Here is a 21,556-nt window from a genome sequence, read left to right on the forward strand (position 1 = left end):
GGGCCAACTCAGCAGGAGACCGTTGGCTGATCGGACTACTGAACACAAGGATCGGTCGACCGAACCCAAGCTCGATCCAGAGAGACTGCACCTGGACGGAAGGCTGGGCAGGTACAGCAGGTTCTGTCGACCGAACCTGGGGATCGGTCGACCGATCCCTCTCGAGTCAAAACTTGATCCCGAAGATCAGGTTAGCTGATAAGCTTTAGAACCCCTATATAAAGGGGGTCTCGGGTAGCTATTAAGAACAACGAAACACGATAAACTACAACTCCTGTACTTTCATTCTAGCAATAGTTCTGTGCTTCCAAATGTGTAAAAGGCTTCTCCGCCTTCAGAGAAGGAGATCGTTCATAGCGCTTTATTACTGCCTTGGATTAACAACCTTCTTGGTTGTAACCAAGTAAATAGCTGAGTTCCCTTTTTCTGTTCATATTTTAGTTTTGTTTAAATTTATAACTATTGCATTTATTTGAGTTTAAATTGATTGAGGAGGGTATAGTTTTTATTCGCAGGCAATTGACCCCCCTCTTGCCGGTCTCCGCTGCACCAACAAAACTTGGTGAAACGTTGTCTAAATAATGGCTTGGTAAATATATTAGTAATTTGATCTTCTGTAGAGATGTAAGAAACCGAAAGTTATCAAGTCGTCACACGCTCACGAACAAAATGAAAATCAATTTCTACATGCTTGGTACGAGCATGAAAAATAGGATTTGCTGCAAGGTAAGTTGCTCCAATATTATTACTCCAGATTTTAGGCGTAACCGTTGGAAAAAAGTGTAATTTTGAAAGAAGAGATTGTAGCTAAATAATTTCTGACGTTTCATTAGTAATAGCTTTATATTCAGCTTCAGTACTAAAGCGAGAGATTGTAAGTTACTTCTTTAAAAAACAAGAAATAAGATTTCGCCTAAGAAATATAGCATATCCACTAATAGAATATCTATCTTCGGAAGAATCTGCCTAATCTGTATGACTATAAATTATCATTGAAATCAATTAAAGATTATTTTTCGTTATTAAGGTATGTTCATGAAACGTAGAGAATAAATAAGCATTAAATGGGATAGCAAAGATGTGTATGACAATGGGTTTGGAAGTTGCGGGTGGGAATGAGATTCGCATACGTCGAGCTAACATCGACGTTAGCACGATAGGATAAGAAATGGACGGTTGAGATCTCCCCGCCAGGTCCATCGTGAGGACCAAGCAGTGTCTGCCGACAACGGAGGGAATCAGGGAGCAATCTTCTTTCGGCCATGTCGATTTAGGGGTACGGATGAGGTCGGAGGAGATTCTGGAGAATTCTCCACTAACAGTGAATTTTTGAAGTGGCTCTCAAAATTTCAATGCTTTTTCAATTTTCACCTCAACTTTATATATAATCAGTTTTTTACCTAACCAAATAGCAAAATGTTTAAAATAACAAAATCCTATAATTAATTTTAAAATTATCAAATCACATATCCAATTTTATTTTTATCTCTTTCACTATTCCTAATCAATTACTACAATTATAACAATTAAATCAATTAATTTTACAACCTTTTAAAAAATAATTGATTCGTGTTTAAAAAATCACTGCTCTCGATATAGTTGATCAAATTAATGTTTAAGGCATTTATATAATCAGGAGAATTAGGTAAACACATAAAAAATAGTTTCATGTCATTCCGAGCTCTCTAGACTCATTTGTCGGTTTCTATCGAAACTAGACTGATGGACCTTGAGAGCTTGGAATGATATGAAACTAGATTTTATATGTTATTCTAGTTCTCTTGATTATATAAATGTTCTCAAACATCAATGTAACCTAATATATTTAGAGCAATGATTTTTTAAACACAAATATGTTTGAAAAATCTAATTCGTGTTAAAAAATCATGACTTTTAATATATTAGATCAAATTGATATTTAAGAGCATAGATATAATCATAAAAACTAGATGAATTTATAAGATCTAGCTTTACATCATTCTAAGCCTCTAGGTTCATCAACAAATTTTAGTCGAATGAGCCTAAAGAGTTTTGGCCAAAATCGACTGATAAATCTAGAGAGCTCAAAATGATGTGAAACTAAATCCTATGAGTTCGCCTAATTCTCATAATTATATAAATACCCTCAAAAATAAATTTGAACTACTATATTGAGAGCCGTAATTTTTTGATCACTAATATATCCGAAAAATCTAATTCATGTTCAAAAAATCATTGCTCTCAATATATTATGTCAAATTGATGTTTAAGGGAATGGATATATGTTGGTGCAATTTTTCTAGGTCAAGGTTGACCAAGTTTACTAAGCTTGAGTCGTATGTTTGAGTTTTGATGTTTGACAATGTATGGAGATTGTAGGTGCAATTGTCCGTTTGGGGAGATTGTTAGAATAATTTTCCTCTAGTCAATATTTGACCAGTTTTATGTAAAGAAGAGTCAAGTAGGTCAAGGTTAACCGGATACCTGACTGGGAAGTCCTAACTAGAGGTTAAGCAAGGGCAAGTCCAATGGAGATGTTGGCAGATGATGAAAATCCAAGTGAGTCAGTGTTGACCGGACACTTGGTGTTGGAAAGTCCTGGTAAGTAAAGACAGACAGTTGGAAGTCTTAGTGAGTGAAGCTAGGCAGTTGAAAAATCATGGTGAGTGAAGTCAGGTGAAAGTTCTGGTGAGTGAAGGCAGACAGGTGAGAAAATCCTGGTGAGTAAAACCAGGTGAAAATCCTAGTGAGTGAAGCTAGGCAGTGAGGAAGTCCTGGTGAGTGAAGCCATGCATGTAGAAATTCAGGTGAATCAAGGTTGACCGGACATCTGGTGTTTGAAAGTCCAAGAAGGTCAAAGGATTGACCCGATAAGAAAAAAATCCAAATGAGTCAAAGGATTGACTGAAAACTTGGTGAAGAAGTTCCAACAGGTCAATCTTGACCAGATGCTAGGCAATGTGAAGTTCCAACAGGTCATGGTTGACCGGATGCTGACTAAGAAACCTTAGACTTAGGTTTTAGAAGTTAGGGTGGGGTAATCGATTACCATAGCTTAAGCGATTAGATCAGTCGCTTAAGCTTAAAATCGCGAGGAAGATTTCCTAATCGATTAGTATAATCGATTAGACATCGTAAGCGATTAGATTGATCGCTTAAACCATTTCTCGCGATCGAACAGAAAGTTGCTGAATCGATCTAGCTAATCGATTCAGCATGTCTTAATTGACTAGGCTAGTCGATTAAGCTTGAAAATCTAGCCGTTGTGCGTCCGATAAAAGGGTTTTTGGCACACTATTTCAGGTATCACTCTCGACTTTTTCTCTCCCACCGAGCTCACAACCTTCCATCAGTTCTTGAAGCTTCTTGGAGACAAATGTTGTTGCACTTCCAAGGCAAGAAGAAGAACAAGCTAGGGTTTCTTCATTGTAAATCTTGTAAGAGTTGACATTGTATTAGCTCGTATTTCTTTCTTATTGTATATTCTTGTGTGTGAGCTTGTACGAGACTTCTTCGCCTTCAGAGTGTTTCCGAGAAGGAGGTATTTGAAGTGGATGAGTGAGTGAGGGTCGGATCATTATATTAGTCACTTCTTCTTGAGGTGGATATCAAGTAAATTCATAGTGTTAGCATTGTGAGTGTGCTTCGAGTTTAATCCGCTGCAAAACCAACATTATCGAAGCACAACAAGCTATTCACCCCCTCCCCTCTAGCTCTCAAAGAGGTCCCAACAATTGATATAATAGCAGGTGGCTCTTCAACGGACTAATCGTCGAGGGAGCAAAGTGCTAGAGGAAGATGGAGTCCGAAGACTTCTAGGATGGGATATCCGCCGTGGTGACTGGAGCTTCCGTTGAAACTTGGAACATAATCGATCAACACTCACGGTAAGCGATTCCAGTGACGTGGACAGTGCATTTGACGCGCACAGTGTCTGCGTGCTTTGATCGATCTCCGAATCGCTTTCAGGGATGCGCAGTGACACGCATAGTGTCACCTACGTTGAATCGATCACAGAATCAATCACCGTGTGGTTGACGCCCCTATTGCTCTTCTTTGGCCGGTAGTGACGGATGTTGACACAGAAACTGTGAGCTGCCATTGAAGATGAGCTGAACCTGAGACCTCCTTGTGAACCATAATGCCTCCTTCCTTCCAAAGTCACCGGAAAGCACTTAGCAACTTGTTGGTCACCGGAAAAAAAAACCAAACTCCTCCATTCTGTAGTGATTGCTTGCACACTCCCGACCACCAGTCACAGCAGTACTAACTGTGGCCTTTATCCTCCTGTTCCACCCTTCACCTAACAGGACAACCAATGACGGTGACCATAGAGCAGTTGCAGTTGGTCTATGGCCGTAACTTGCGTTTGCTGGTTTCGGCACAGAAGTTGTGTGCTGCCGGAGAAGATGAAAAATGAACAGAGGCGTTGTGAACCTCGTTGGACTTGCCTATCGTAGCTTGAAACTGCCGAGATGTTGTAATCGAACCCCTTCAACATTCTCTTCCTACAACCACCGATCTTGGTTGATGGCGATTACCCAGTTGGTGGTGAAGCGGGGTGGCAGTGGCCTTGCACGACCGTAGAAACCCAACCACCAAAAATTCCTCTTCCTTGTGCCATCGGTGAAGTGAATTGGTGATGCCTCCGAGCTCCCCATACTCTCTCCATCTTGTGTTGCCTGAGATCACTCCTTAGCCACCCATCGATGCCGGCGGGATGCTATCCCACTGCCGGTGAGAGAGGGGGGAAGCCCCGTTGGATATAAGAGATGTGAATGAAGAAGAGGTGGAAGAGGAAAGAAGCTCTATTGTGAATGAGACTTTAGTCCCACATTAGGAGTTTCAAGACAAATAGGTTGGATTATATTGATTCACATGTATTGAATGTTGGTGCAATATCCCCTAGGTCAGGTTGACTAGGTTGACTAAGCTTGAGTTGGTTCAAACTTGAGTCTTGATGTTTAGGTTTCGATGTTTGATAATACATGGAGATTGTAGATGCAATCGTCCGTTTGGGAAAATTATTGATACAATTCCTCTCTGGTCAAGGTTGACCAGTTAGACTTGAAGAAGAGTCAAGTAGGTCAAAGGGTTGACCAGATATTTGACTGGGAAAGTTCTAACTGGAGGTTAGACAATTGAAAGTCTGGGTGAGTGAAGCCAGGCTGTTGGGAAATCTTGGTGAGTGAAGCCAGGTGAAAGACATAGTGAGTGAATCTAGGCAGTTAGAAAGTCCCGGTGAGTGGCAGATGGGAAGTCCAGTTGGAAAGTCCTGGTGAGTGAAGCCAGGCAGGTCCCAGTGAGTAGCAGATGAGAAGTCCAGTTGGAAAGTCCTGGTAAGTGAAGCCAGACAGATGAAAGTCCCGGTGAGTGGCAGATGGGAAGTCCTAGTGAGTGAAGCTAGGCAGATGAAAAAGCTAGGCAGATGGAAAGACCTGGTGAGTGAAGTCAGGCACGCGGAAATCCAGGTGGGTCATGGTTGACCGGACACCTGGTATTGAGAAGTCCAAGTATGTTGAAGGATTAACCGGATACTTGGCACAAAGAGAAAGTCCAGATGGGTCAAAAGTTGACCGAACACTTAGTGGTCGTAAGTCCAATAGGGAGTTGGCATGGAACTAGGAAGTTCGGGCGTAGTAAACTTCCGAAGGCCATAACTTTTGACTTGGATATTGGAATGAGATGATCTCGAATGCGAAACGAAGCTCATTTCAAGCTCTACATAATTTTCTACTTTTCATTGATTGGCCAATCGATTGGGGGGTTCAATCGATCAACCAATCGATTGGTTGATGCGATTTTGTGCAGAAATAGTCTGGATCGATTGGGTAATCGATCAAAACTTCCCCAATCGATTGGTCAATCAATTGGGAGAGTTTTTGAGCGAACAGTGAGCTTCTGAATTGATCAGTTGATCAATTGAAACCTCCAATCGATCGGGCAATCTATTGGGAGGTTGGAAAATCACGCGATAGCCCTGGAAATCGCGCGAGACGTGTTGAATCGATTGGGCAATAGATTCAGGTAATTTCCAGAGAGCACAAGGTGCTCTGGATCGATCAACCGATCAATCCAAAGCCTCCCAAATCGATTGAGAGCAATTCAATCGATTGAGATCCGATCGTTGCGCAGGTTATAACCGTTGGCGAGTGATTTTCTCTACACGGCTTCGGTTTTCTTCTCCGCACGATCACAACTATCTCTCCAGCGATTTCTTCACTCTCACCGCCAGTTCTTGAAGCTTCTTGGAGCAAAGTGTTTTTGCACTTCCAAGGTCAAGAGGCGTTCCAAACAAGAAGGAGAAGCTAGCTAGGGTTCATAGTGTAAAATCTTGTAAGATTTACTTGTATTTTGCTTCTTCTTTTTCTTCTTGTTGTTGTGTGAGTTTGCACGAGGTTTCTCCACCTCCGGCTGCGATCGAGAAGGAGTGTTTTCATAAGTGGAGAGCGTGTCGTGTGTGGATCTTTGGACTAGTCACCTCTTCTTGAGGTCGATACCAAGTAAATCCTTGTGTTAGCATTGTATTTGTGTTTCTTGTACATTCCACTGCATATCATCACCAAGAAGCAAGCAACGACGAGCGCGACGAGCTATTCACCCCCTCCCCCCTCTATCTACAAATCGATCCTAACATTGAGGATGTGAAAAAATGTGTGGGGAGAGGTCTCTCTCATGCGTGGGTGCGCAGGGGGGGTGCAAATCCAGGGTCCGGATTGCACTGAACCATGTTGACTCGTGTGCGGACATGACCTGCGTCGCTGAATGTCGGACCGGTCGGGGTAAAATTTGAGGAGAGTGTAAGCATAGGCAAAATGTTACGCACATAGAAAAACAGCATAGGCTCTTCACCTATGTTCTTCCCTCCTCTGTTGTGCAAATTTTGTAGTCACTTTTGTGACACATTTTGTGAAAGGCTAGGTGTCCCAAAGCTTCCAGGTAATATGATTATCCTTTTGGTGACAGCAAAATTTTTAATTTTTGGAATTGTTATTCTTTTATGCTGATTGATGAGAGTTTCTTCAAGAATAGCTTTAGAAAACATAATTTGAATTGTAGAGATAAGTGTAGGAATCAAAGCTTTAAGCTGAACAAAACTATGATTGAATACTGGAAATGTGATTTTTTTGAGGGCACAGAATCAAACCCGAAGTGATAAATAAAAATAGTATGATTTTTTTTTTAAAAAAATTCATCCTTTATTTTAAGGTTTTTTACTAGAAGGAGAGGCATTTCCTTACTTATAAAAAAAATCCTAATTTTAAAATTATAAAAAAGAATACGAAAAATAATATTATTCTATTTCCACCCCTTCTACTAATATTCTAAATCCCATGTTATTTTTTAATACATGAGCCTGATATAGAAAAATATCATACTTATGCTTTTCCTGGACTTGATATGGTTCAATATCAGACCAATATAGATTTGATATTTTTCATATTAGATCCAACATGTATTTTTATGGAAAAATATCAAGTCCAAACTAGATCTGATATGAAAAATATCAAACCTAAGCTATGTCTGATATGAAAAATTTCATATCAATCGAGAGTAAACTTGATATTGGACCATATCAGTCCAGAACAGATTTGATATGAAAAAACATCAATCTTATTGTGAGTCTAATATGAGTTTATAACATGCCAAATGATGAACTTGATATGGAAGTATATCATATCCTTTTAATTTAGAGAGAGGGGATGTATGAAAAATGGAAAGAGAGGGAATTACGTTTTTTTCGATAATTTTACAATTAGGATGTTTTTTTGAGAAATAAAGAACGTGGGCACGGGTAACAAACTGTTTATTTTATTTTATTTTTTCTTTTCAAAAGTGTTAATGAACGAATCATTTGCAGCTTATATTTAATTTTTAAAATATAATAAAATAATAAAATTAAAAGGAAAGGCGTCCCCGCCTGGCAGGCAGGGAGTGAGAAATCGGAACAACTTCTCACCCGATCGCTGTTGTCGCTGCTAAGGATTGCTTCAATACTTCTTCTTCTCGTCGCGCTTCGATCTCTTCCTCCTTCTCCCCTTGTAGCTTCTCGGAAGGGAAGGGAAGGGAGGGGGAGGGGTAAGGGATGGTCGACTTATGTGTCTTGGTAGAGAAAGGAGAGAGCAAAAGAGAAAGGAAAGGGATCGGAGCTTGCGGAAAAAGGACAACAAAGAGGGAAGAAAAGTGTGGATTTTGTAGGATGAAGGAGGTAGTGCTGCACGTTTACGACGTGACCAACAGCGGATCGGAGAAGACGAACAACACCATCCCCCAGATCAACCGCATCTTTAAGGATCGTATCGGACTGGGAGGCATCTTCCACAGCGCCATTCAGGTCCCTTTCTTCTTTTCCCCCTCGTTTGTTGTTCTCGCTCTTCTTTACCTTCTGGCACCTTTGGTTGGGAAAACCAAGAAAGTTGTGTTTTCTGGATTCGAACTCTCAAGATCTGGAAGGGTTTTAGCTTCTTAGGTCCTTCAGTATTTTGATTGATTCTAAGTTATTGGGTATTATTTTTTTTGAACTGAATTTCTATTTCCTGGCCGCTTCGGAGGAACCCTAAAAAATGCGTGCAAATTTGATCGACAACTTGAGATGTGAAAGTGACTAACTTTAGCTTCTTTCTATGTGTTTGAAGTCGAATCATACGAGAATGAAACTGATTGCTCGGTTCAAAGACTATTCCTGTGATATTTTTGGTGATGTTTAGAATGTGATTTAGCAGAATTTTTATTTGTCAAGTTAGGAGTTTCAGCACAAATTGATAGTGTTCAATCCAGGTTAAGTATCATACATCTTTGTGTTGGTTGAAGTTCTGCCTCCAAAAATTAAAATAGAACTCCTAAAATGATGACTATTCACAAGAAACTTGGAAGCTTAGTGCAAATCATGGGTACGATTGCAAGAGATCTCTATCACATATGCCATCGATCAGCAGGAATTTAAATATTTAATGGGTCATAAGAAAATGACAGCTAAATTGCTAGAGATCTATGTCATGTTCTAAGTCACATAAACTAATTGGTTTTCTCAACTGATTGGACTTTTAATCTATAGTACGGCTGTTGATGAAAAAGTAACGCTACTATTGATGGTTCATTGAATCGTCTCTGGTGTTTGAGCGATCAGATTTCTTCATTTAAAAGTATGTAATATACCTAATCATTATGGACTTAGCAAATTTACCCAACTTTTATATGGGGAAGAAACTTGATGCTCTTCGGGGTTCATTTTCTCAGTATAAATGCTGAAATTAGCATTTCTTATTTTAAACACAAGTAAAAAAAATTATGAACTCCTCTCATTTATCATGAAGCTTGCTAATCTTTATTTAGTGTGTCAACTTAATGTAATCTAGATGTTTGGGTTATTCACTGACAGTATTTCTTCTTGTTACTGATGTGAAAGTTTATTGAAAAATCAGAGTTACTCTTGGAATCTTGCTATTTCACAGTCAACCAAATAGATGCTCTTATATCTGCGTTCAGTAAATGCTCATTTATCGTCACTTTTGTCTTTTTAACTGATCAATGTTTCTTAAAATGCAAATTCATGTCATGCATACTTTGGATAGGAAAAAATTAGAGACAGGAAAAGAGAAGAATACAATCCTTTCCTTGTTTGCTTTTTGTCAGAAAATATGAAAAAGGTTTGCAAAGTTTTCTTGTTTGGGTAAATAACATGGGGGCCGGAGGAGGAGATAATTCACTTGCCTCCATATTCAGAAGTTTTTCTTCTGAAAATTAGATGGAAGGGGGGACAAAAGACTAAATAGAGATGATAAGTGATAACAAATTACTATTCCAATATGATCCTACCTCCACATTCAACTGGTGGCTGGGTGATCTTCTAGCGGTTAGGATGATAATTTTAAATTCACCTCATGTTGCATTGGTTGTTCAGCTCAATATATTTAACGTGACCAAGGTAAATTCTTAAATAAGTTGAGCTGGAAGTCTAATGGCATTAAATGCCAGAACAATGTTTTTCCTTTCCTTTCTACTCTTAACCAAATAAGTGAAAAACTATTGTTTCTTCTCATCTGCTACATACAAATATGTGAACTGGAAAAAGAAAGCTACTTATGCTCTTCCCTGGCCAGCAATGCCTTTCTGATTCTGTCGGAGAAATTGGACATCCTATGATAGCATTCACTTGAGAGACTAAAGTGTGTAGAACCAGCACAGGTCTGTTTGAATCAACATGCTATGTCAATCATAGGCAGTTAAAACTGACAGTTTATCTTATTGGCTGCTTTTCTGAAATTTTAGTTGCTCTAGTAATTTTCTAGTGAATTATAGTTTGATGTTTTCAAACTAAACAAAAAGAGATGCAAAGACGGTGAAATAGGTAGAATAGTGGAAAGCAGAAAAGTGGAGAATGAAAAAATAGGAAGAAGAGTGGAAGGTAAGTGAGAGAATAGATGTATAGCACTGAGACAATTGTCCATGACTACCCTTGACATTGTTAGTGTCTCACTGTCACCATTGTCTCTTTGTTTAATGCTATCAAATTCTTGCATGATCTTCTTAGGATTTGAGTAAGAAGACTCTCTGAAGCATTAAGTTCTCTGATGTTGATATTTGTATTCAATAGGTAAAAATTCATATCAGAGCATCAGCAAGATAGTCTAGAATAACAGATTGTCATGAGGTTAGGGATAGCAATAATAGGTAATCCAAATAAATAATAAGATGTATGAAATAATTGCTAAGAATGCAAGGTACCTCATTCTTAGTCATCTACAGAAAAATGGGCAAATCCAACCAATCTTACTTACACAATGGAAAGAGTCACCAGCCAAAGGCTTCTCTATCCGTCTATCAAATTAGCCAAAGGCGTGCATTCATGACCCTTGCCAAAGTTCTAATCAGTTCCCATCAATATTCATGCCAAGAAATTATGAACATAAATCCAGTAGTCCAAAGGACCAGATGTCCAAAATCCAAATAAGAACATCCAAACCCATATGTATAAACTATGCATTCCAAAAGGCTATTATTAAAGTACTATAAAATATAGATAATTGTTAAATACTACTTTCATATGGCTTCTTATGAAATAATATATCATATTGTGCTGTTATTTTATGGACAAAAATGTGGCACATAATGAAAATTTTATACTAATTTAACTACTTGGGAACAAACACATGATTAGACCTTTTTTGTGGGTTGCTTAACAACAATTTTTAGTAAGACATTTAACCTTGATTTAAGTTAATACTGCTTAGTTATAAAAAAATATTAATGTACTTAAGAGAGATTGCACAAGAAATTGAGAACAAAAGATAGTAAAGAATTCAATATCGAACATCAATTTACTATGAATAGGTTATAATAGTTTAACTTCATATAACATTAGGCTTAATTACTATAAAAAATTTCAGTATTAACAAATTATCATAACCTTTCATTTTAGATATATATCATATCCTATTTGATTTTATAACATCAATTTTGTTGCCATCCAATTGTTGTGAAATGGATGGCCTGAATCCAAAATCACAACTCGAGCTAAAACTCCTAAATTCTCATTTATGTTTTTGTTTTATTTTTAAATCTTTGTTGTTATTTTGTTTTTTGGCATGATACATAACATGGATTTGTGTTTGGGATCCATTAACAGTTGGATGGAAAAGTTAAATAAAGATATATGTGTGAAAAAAAAGAGAATAAGGATAATTTTTGTTAAAACTCTGAGCATACATAATATTTTCATTAAATAAACCTAGATGACGAATATAAATGTTGAGATTTTTTACAAATAAAGAAATTGAACACAAGCATACAAGTGAATTCAAGAAATATACTTTATATTTGGAATTTTGCAATATATGTATATGAAAGATATTATAATAAACATATATACTTACTAAGAATGTTTAGCTAAGTATAGATCATGAATCATATATTATTAGATTTAGACATTTAGTAGTGTAAATGTTAATGTAGCGTGCAAAAAAAAATAATATAGTATCTAGCAATACAACTGCTTTATGCTAATACTCTTGTGGATTGCTTCATTTTTTAACTGTTGTATCTTTGATTTAAAAGTGTATGGCTGTTCTAATTCCTTTCTTTATTAAGAGTATTTGCTTGATTTTGTATTTTAATTTTGAAAAATATTATTCCTATTAGCAGGACAGCCCATAAAGCCCTGTTCTGTGATTTACTTTTGGTCTCTCATTATTATATTTGGAAACAAGTGACCTTACATTTTATTGTATGACTGTATCTTAATCACTAAATACTGGATCTAATTTGTGTGCTTAACCAGGTTGTTCACCATCTGTATCCAATCTTTGTGTTCCTGGACTGGAACACATATTTATCAATTACATCAGGTATGGACTACAGTGAGATGCCAACTAGAATGGAGGGATTAGCTCCTTGCTCAAGGATGTACACTTACCTCCTCATTTGACTTCTAGTTGTCATTCTGGTTTGACATTAATGCCTGCTGCAGTATTTGTCAAATGACTGGTTTGGTCCAATAAGACATAGGGACTGGATAAGGCTAATGAGGCAAGCCTTGTACTGCATTGCAGGGAGTAGCAATGGTATCCCTCAGGGGATACCACTTTTTCTGAGATTTAGTGCATGTCTCTTTCTTGAATTTCCCTTCCACTTGCTTTCGACCCTGCATATCCAGGCTAACTGGTTGCTGATACTGAGCTAGAGACTTGCCATTCCTGAGATAAATACTAAATTTCTGAACCATACCATGGATCATGATTTTTAAAAGTGGCTGATACTGCTGCCGATCACCTAAGTTGGATAGGTATCAGCTAAGGCCGATGCAATGCTTCCTAAAAAATTGATCATCTTTTGTAGATTGATGAAGAAGTTTAAGGAACATAGAAATTCAAAGAAGTTTCCTAAAAATGAATTAATTTTATTAGAAAATAGCTGAACTTGATTGATTGCTCATCAAATCATGAAGTAGACGATGGAATCATTTGCCCCTAGGGCAATGGTGCAATGGCAGGATGCCTTTTTCCTTGGTACCTAAGGATTGAGTCCCAACCTTTGACGAATTAACAGATGAATTTATCTTAATGAGCGATTGACCTAAGAACACTAGACTGATGAGCCGCCCTCTACGAGCACTTCCCGATTTTACCCGGGTGGTCAATGGTAAATTTTCATGGAGTCAGACCGGTCACCTTAGGATTGGTTGGCGTAGGCTGGACACCTGGTGCCAACTAAAAAATAAATTTAAAATGAAGGAAACGATGGAAGCTGTTAGAGTTTTGTCAAACTAAATTCTTATTTAGTAACTTCTTTAATAATAAATGCAATAGTATTTGTTAATCTATTTTGGATTATTGATTTTAATAAATATGATATATTACTATAGGATTATATGATATTTCTAGAATAATATTTTATAATATTATATCAAATCAAACCCTTACTAATTTAAATAATTTATATTGGGTTACCATGCTATTTCATGACACACACCATTTGTCATCTGTGTTATCAAATTATACAATTTTCATTTTTTTTCCTCGACTAGTCCGATTTCACCTGTTTTGCTGATCCGATACAAATATACAATCATACTGTAGTTTTTTTTTGAGCATCTGATTCTGATAACCATGCTATGCAAGCATGATGTTGGAATATGAGTGATTTTTTTCTTGAAGCAACAAGAATATAATTATTGCTGTCATTTGATCCTAATTTAGTAATTTAGTCTACTTCAAATATTGCTTGTTCCTAGACCTTTTTTTTACAGTTGGAAGAATGCTTAATCAGGAATTGAAACTTCTCTATCTCTATTTTATATTGTATTAATTTTATTGTTACCCCTATCAGTAAACTCATCATTGTATCTTAACTCAGGAGAAACTTCAATATCAATCTTGCTTAGTTAATCATGTTGTTGTTATTCTGACAGGTTTATGGAGATGAGGAATGGCCATTTGGATTTTGTGAACAAGGCTCTGGAGTTTTCAGTTGTCCACCATCTAGAAATCCTATGTATACCTACCGTGAGAGAATTGTTCTGGGGGAAACAGATTGCTCCATTTTCGATGTAAATATGATGCTGAGAGAGCTTAGTCAAGCATGGCCTGGGCAGTCATATGACCTTTTAGCAAAGAATTGTAATCACTTCTGTGACACATTTTGTGAAAGGCTAAGTGTCCCAAAGCTTCCTGGTAATATGATTATCCTTTTGGTGACAGCAAAATTTTTAATTTTTGGAATTGTTATTCTTTTATGCTGATTGATGAGAGTTTCTTCAAGAATAGCTTCAGAAAAGCATAATTTGAATTGTAGAGATAAGTGTAGGAATCAAAGCTTTAAGCTGAACAAAACTATGATTGAATACTGGAAATGTGATTTCAAATTTGAGCATTAGAAAATAAAGTTGGAAAGATTGAGAACTCTGGCAAGCATATTTAAGTCAAATGTTTTGGTATTCTGGATATGTTATATATTGGTTGTTTCTTCATAGGACAAAGGAGCAACTTTATAAGATTGTGCTACTGTAATCCACAAAATTAAGAAACTATAGAGTTTACAGGTGAGATGTTTGAGATGGTTACATGGGATTACTAGATAAAACAATAAATGCTGCTATCAATAAGAAGGTAGGTACAAGGTTTAAAGCATTTATCTGTGTCAAAATTTCTTACTTGTTTGGATCAGTATGGTGTTGGTATTATAGGATGCCAACACTCGCATGCTTTGGCATGCTCAAGAGTGTGCTAAGTTGGTTATGTAGGACTAGGTTCCATCCTCTAATTTGCTTTCACCTGGCTTGTTTGCTTTAAAAACTAATCTAATAATTTGATAAATGAATTGAAATTTGTATGTTTAATTGTTTTAAATATTTAATATTAATTCAGAAGTTACTTAATATATACTTAAATTTAACTCTAATAGCTTTTTCATTATCTACACACCACATAATATATGGCTTAACAAATTAACTAATATTATTTAACCATAGATTAAAAAAGTATATCGTATATAATTCTAGTTAATTTAAATTCAACCATAATTAACTTAAGCCAATGATAACTTATAAAGAATTAAAATGCTGATATTAAATTTAAGAAAGCCTGTCCTGGTCTTAACTGTTTGGATTGGCCTGAGGAATTAAAAGTTTCGTTTGGTTTTGTTCTGCTGGCTGACCTAAATAGCATGAAAATATAAATCATGGCTAGGTATAGCTCTAGTTGATGGGAAAAATGAGAAAATAAGTTAAAAATATACGCCCTATATATACGAGAAATTGATTAAACTTATTTGTGTTTGAGATGTAAAGGAGTCCATTCAAAACTCTTGTTCTCTATTTATTGAATCAATGTATAGACAACAATCTTGAGATGGTAAAGAAATGTTTTTAGCCAAAACTGAATTTATGCTCCAATTAAGTTTTTGAATTGGAGAATACATGTTGATATAGAACTAGTAGAGAAGAGGGAAGACTGAAAACATGGAAAGAGGAATATAAGCAAAGAGTTGAGAACATTAAATTAAAGAAGAAATTGCTTGCTTAATTATGTTAAGTGGCCACTATTTTTAGACTCCAATCATCACCAGTTCAGTAAACTACATCTGCTCCATCCATTATTTGAACAAGCCAGAGCATTAAAAGAAAAAAGAACTCACTCTAATAAGCATTTAATTCTTAGTTTTCAAATAAACATATCAATATAAACATATGTTCTCCGGCATGTGCCATGTGTCTAAATATCTAAAAGAAAATTCTTCTCTATGGCCTTTTGGTACGGGGAGTATGACATTTCTAGTTCTGTTTCTCTTGTAAATTGGGATAGTTATCAATGGCAATGCTATCATGGTTGTTCTTGTTGCTAGGATGGGTTGGATTAACATATACTGATCCTATTTTGTCCGCATTGAAGTTTATCTATTGAGTATTTCTCCTAATTGTGTATCACAGGCTGGGTTAATCGCTTTGCCAATGCTGGTGATACTGCTGTTAAGTAGTTGCAGGAAATGCAGCATTCCTGGTACTAAACCATTTGCTATTTATTTATTTATATTTCTCATTCTGCCTCGCATGAAATCACATGTTTCTCAGTAGTATATGTGAGTCACTGTCACTGAGCTTATTGGTTCCTGGCTTCTGAAACTACATCCGTTTCATTTTATTTCAAGATGAGTTAGTTTCACCTAATGGTTTTTCTGTTTTCCAATATATCCACTTTTGCAGCTGCGGCAAGCCAAACAAGAAATCGTAACTGCAAGCAAAGTTGCATACAGATTTATGTCTGGCCTAGCTTCAAATCCAAATTCAGAAGGCACACCAGAATCCCAAGCAATTATAACAGAGGCATCCCTAAATTTCAAGGCGCATGGTTTAAAAACTTGATGTCCATGGGTGCCAAACCTTCGACTAGCACAGCAGAGCTTTTGGAAGAGTCTGGCGTCGTTCCTACCCGCCCCCAACAGCATTCAGAAGTGGCAACACAGCTCGAAACAAAATAGTTGTCGAAAAGTAGTTGAGTCCATGTTGTACAACTAGAATCTTTGATTCCTACGATCACGACTGCAACTAGAATCTTTGATTCCTACGATCCTGATCACGACTGCATCGGCTAATATGATCAGGATCTATGCGAGTTGTGTTCATCTGGAAATTACATCATTTTGCCTAGCAAAGTGGCGATTAATTATGATCCTTTATTATTTATACTTTTTAAACAGGCACCGCATTGAAGTTTATGCTTCTTAAAACAATGATCCTTTCCATGCTTAGAACTTGGGAGGAAAGACAGAAAAAATAATAGAAATCGAAAGTTAAAAGGGTTTTCTTTTTTATCAGAATTGTCCAAAGTAATTTTTTATTTATTATTTAAATAATATTTTATTGTATCCTAATTTATTTTTTTTATTTTTTTATTTTTGACAATGGGATTTAGACCGTTATAACAGTTATGATATAATTATTATAATATAACATTGGTAAGAAATATCTATATTTATTATTATTATAATAATAATTTTTGTTTTTTTATATCTATATTTTATTTTTTTTTATTTAGAAAAAAAAATCACTTGCTTCGCTAAATTCCGTTTCTCGCTTCTCTAAATTCCGTCCGTCTATAAATAGAGCCGCTACTCACTGTCTCTTCATTTGAAATCCTGCGTCGTCTTCTGTCTCCGATCTCTCGCTCTAGGGTTCAAGAAGAGCGACATTGGAGCATGGCCGGCAGACTCCTCCGATGCACACTGCCAGCTGCCTCGTGGGGGATAAAGCGCCAGAGAACGGAGGGCCGTCGCCCTTCGCATCCGCCCTCGGTTTTCGTCAGTCGAGATGAGGAGGACTGCATCCTCGGTCTCCTCATGCTGTCGGGTGCCCTGCTCGACCTTCGCCGCGGGGTTCCGCCGCCGCCGCAAGCACCAAAGCAGCTGCTGATGCTTCCTTCCCGATCGTTGCCTCCACCGGCGGAGACGCGGGAGCAAGAATCGCCTTATCTGATCTCATTCCCTGGGCTAATGCCGCTCCTGCCTCCGCCGAAGGAAAAGCAGTCTCCGGCTCTGAAACAACAACAACAGCAGCAACGGCAGAACGAGACGCTTTCCCCTGCGACGCCTTCAACGGCCGATCTGCGCCGTTACGAGTGCCCAGAATGTGGAAAGGCATTCTTTTCGTACCAGGCCCTCGCCGGCCACAAAAGCAGCCACCGGAAGCGCCGCTGGGCGCAGGAGCAAGAATCGCCGTATCTGATCTCATTCCCTGGGCTAATGCCGCCGCTTCTGCCTCCGCCGGAGGAAAAGCAGTCTTCGCTTTCGTCCCCGGCGCTGAAACAAGAACAGCAGCGGCAGAACGAGACGCTTTCTCCTGCGACGCCTTCAACGGCCGATCTGCGCCGCTACGAGTGCCCAGAATGCGGAAAAGCATTCTCTTCGTACCAGGCACTCGGCGGTCACAAAAGCATCCACCGGAAGCGGCGGTCGCCCAGCGCCTCCCAGACAGAAAAGCAGAGACGCGTCAAGGCGAGAAGAGCAATGCTATGCCATCGATTTCACTGACGGATCGGAGTGCTCGCCGATGAATTGGGGACTAGGCATCGACCTCAACCAGCCGACGATAGAAAAGGATTAATTAGGTCACGGAGGAGGAGGAGGCGGTGGTGGGAGTTGGCTGCCGATCAATTTCTCCTCTCCTCTGCTCTGTTTTAATTTCATTTTAGGACAATGAAATTTCTTGTTAATTAATCTCTTGTTGTACATAATTCATTTGAAATGTTATGAAAGTGATTAAACTTCTACTTAGCTTAGCTTAGCTTAGCTTTTGTGCATTACTCAACTTATTTACTCATTCATTTATTTATTTATTTATTTTTGACGATGTCACTTATATAATTTTGAGGGGAAAAACATTTGGTTTTATTTTTATTTTCTAAAAAAATAAAAAATATAACAGTGCATTTGGTTTTATTTTTATTTTCTAAAAAATACTTATTTTTTTCTTATAAAATAACTTTTAAATATTTTCTATTTTACCATAAAATGATATTTTCTTTTTTTAAAAAATAAATATGAAAATTATCAACCAAATAATATTTCTCTTTTTTTTTTCAAAAGATAAAAATAAAAAATAATCAAACTTACAAATAAACATTTATGTCATGCAAAAATTAAATATATCAATTTTGAACATCACTTTATTTGAGATTTTTTTTATGACGTTATTAATTAATACAATAGAAGTTTAAAACAGTGAAAGTGTTACATAAATATTCATCAAAATTTGAATTAATTTTTATAAAATTATTTTTACTAAGAATGTCGGCTGCTACAATATACTATTACCAGTGTGGATTATAATTCAAGTATTTATATTATGTGTAAATAACTTATAAAATAAGAGTATCTTGAAAATAAAAATGTATTAAGTGAGCTAGAATGTTATTTTAATAACAAATAAAAAAGGAGTGCAATTTGAATAAAAAAAAGATGAATCTTTTATTTTATTTATATTTTTAAATTAATTAATTTATTGTATTAGTTATAATCCACTGTTAACCTAAATAGTTATGAATCCTGATTATGTCCCAATTTGTACGAAGTTGCATAGGAGATGTTTTATCCGAACGAGTTTCCTAGGATACATTACATGTCTCCCCTCTAATTCAGACATCAAAATTGAATAGAGTCTATTTTTTTTTTTAAAATGAATGATTTCCAAACATGCGAAGGTTGAGAAACCTCCTTACTAGGAGTGTCCCTAATTAGATGAGCAAGTAGGGCGTACGTCAAACCACGTAGGGATGGAGAAGAGGGTGATCGGGTTTCTTCGACTACTTCATGTTGTTCTTGATTTCTTATAATTGAACTGCCTTCAACCTCTAAGTTGAACTTTTAAGAAGTAAATGGTGGAAGGAGAGATTGTTGCGCCAATTCTTAGTATTCCACCTCTATCTTGGATTCTGCACCTTAACCGTCTCCAACCATCTAGAGGAACCAATGCGGAGACAATGAAAGAGGGAGTAGTGCATCATGATACTGATCACACAAGGATAACTCTCTCATCCACTCAAACCACTGTACTATCGGCGTGAATCTTACTTTTGAATTGTTTGCAACCGCTAGGAATAAAAGGGAGTTTTTTTTCTTCTTTTTTACTGCCTACTTTTCTTTACTTTCACACTTTGCTTTTATATTTTTGTTTCATACTTTGTGTCTTGTTAGGTCTATATTCCATTTGATTTTGAATAAATATCTCCTTGTGTGTTTTCTAGTAATATTTTGAGAATGGGAAAAGATTTTTAAGTTTGACCAAAGTTTTAGGTCATTGGACATGATTGAATGCTCTACTTGCATACTATTGGTTAATGTTATGATAAATTATATTTGGATTAATTGAGTTTGATTGTCAAATTACCTAGAGAGGACTACTACATTCCTAATCTTTTCAAAATTATAATATCATATATGTGCACGAATATGATGAAGGATATCTCTTTGCTTATTCTTTGATTTCTTTTCCTTTTACATTTTAATTGAATAACTCACTCAACAAATTTTATCTTCTACCTTTGTTTTGCTATTCTTTCATTGAGAGTTTTGGTTGATGTCCTTATGAGTTAGAATGTTAAAATTTTAAGAGTGGGAGAAAGAGAGGCATATGTTTGAGTTCATGGAGGTTCCACACTGCAAATTGATTGGAAATTTTGAAATGGGAGATCAATTCAAGAGTCAGTTTGTTGGAGGGTTTTTAAGGCAGAATTCTCATTGAGATTTCTTATTTTGGATTTGTACTAAGTTTGTGGAATCCAGCTAGTTAGTTAACTGAATGCCACATTAGTTTAGTAGGACAATTTAAGAGCATTTTCAAGTCCTGGTGTGGCTGTTAGCCTTGGATGATGCTGCTGAAAAATGTCCACAGCCATTCTTATCTCAAAAACAAAAAAAAAAAAAAAATCTGTACAAGAGTTGGAAAGTCTGTCAAAAGCTGATGGAATGATGCAAGATCTTGTTGCTGGAAAAGGTTTCCAAGAAACAGGAAAGTTTCAGGGATTGTTGAAAGCTGAAGAAGTTGCTAAATTCAAATCCTTAACTTTCTAAATTGATGTTATTGCTGTATTTCCAGAAGTGGTTTTTGAATCTCAGTCCAGAAACTAAAATTTGCTGCTGTAATTTTGCATTTGTTGGGAGCCACATCATTCTCAACTGGTGTGGAGTAGCCATGAACCTGAAAGAGAATTTTAGTTGTTGTGTAGGAATTTATCAAAGTTGCTGATTTCAGATGTGCTCGAAATAATTGCCCACAGCAGGTTGTAATTCAAGGGTTGCTGATTGGTATTGTTTAAGCCTTGTTTTGGCTCTTGTTGATGTAGTATGAATGCAGCATCAAGAAATGCAGAAGATAAGTGTCGTCTACAAGTACTTTGAAACTGCATTATAGCCTCATTTGCACATGTGCTAGCCATCATACCATATAGGCTTCATAATTAGAAATAACTTCAATTGAAACTCTTACCAATCCAATGCTTAGTTGGTTCCCTCTTCCTTCCACGGGTTCCGGAATCAGAATTCTAAAACTCACATTCAAAAAGCTTATTTCTAAAACTGAATTCAGGAAACTTAAAACCTGTAGCTCCTGGAGTGTTGTAACTAGGTAAAGGCTGTAAAAAGAAAGAAAGGAAACCAGCAAGGAAGATTTTTGCAATTAGTATATCAGTTTCGATATGTTGTGTGCCAACTTTTCTTTACAAGCTCTGATCATTGGAAATTTCAAGTTGAGCCTAAGATCTCTAATTGTCATTTGGCGTTATGTTCTTCTCAATTTTTAGTGATCAGAATTCTGAAACTTTAGGAAATCTAGAATTTGAAACTTAAGTGCTGAAATTCAGGATTTTGAAAAGGAATGCAAGGGGCTGCTGTTGGAGTTATTGAACTTTGTTTTGGTTCTTTACGTAGGAAATAAGATGTTCAGATAACAAGTGCCAACTGCAACAAAGAAAAGCTGAAAATTATCTTGAATATGAGATTTCATGATGATAACTGAATTTGGTGAGAAGTTGAATTGTGAATTAGATTTAAATTGCAGTGTGCCAATTTCTATTGCATTTTCTGGCCACCAACA

General features: G+C 36.8%; 1 protein-coding gene and 1 pseudogene across 1 annotated transcript; both read left to right on the forward strand.

The window, feature by feature from the left end:
- Positions 1–7,889: 7,889 nt before the first annotated feature.
- On the forward strand, positions 7,890–16,665 carry LOC121970094 (annotated as a pseudogene).
- A 501-nt stretch (positions 16,666–17,166) lies between these two features.
- LOC121972480 (zinc finger protein 36-like) lies at positions 17,167–17,997 on the forward strand. The gene has a single exon (XM_042524144.1). It carries the CDS (start codon positions 17,167–17,169, stop codon positions 17,995–17,997), a length of 831 nt encoding a protein of 276 aa, XP_042380078.1.
- The last annotated feature ends 3,559 nt before the right edge of the window (positions 17,998–21,556 follow it).

Source organism: Zingiber officinale, chromosome 4A (assembly GCF_018446385.1).
Source record: "Zingiber officinale cultivar Zhangliang chromosome 4A, Zo_v1.1, whole genome shotgun sequence".
NCBI lineage: Eukaryota > Viridiplantae > Streptophyta > Magnoliopsida > Zingiberales > Zingiberaceae > Zingiber > Zingiber officinale.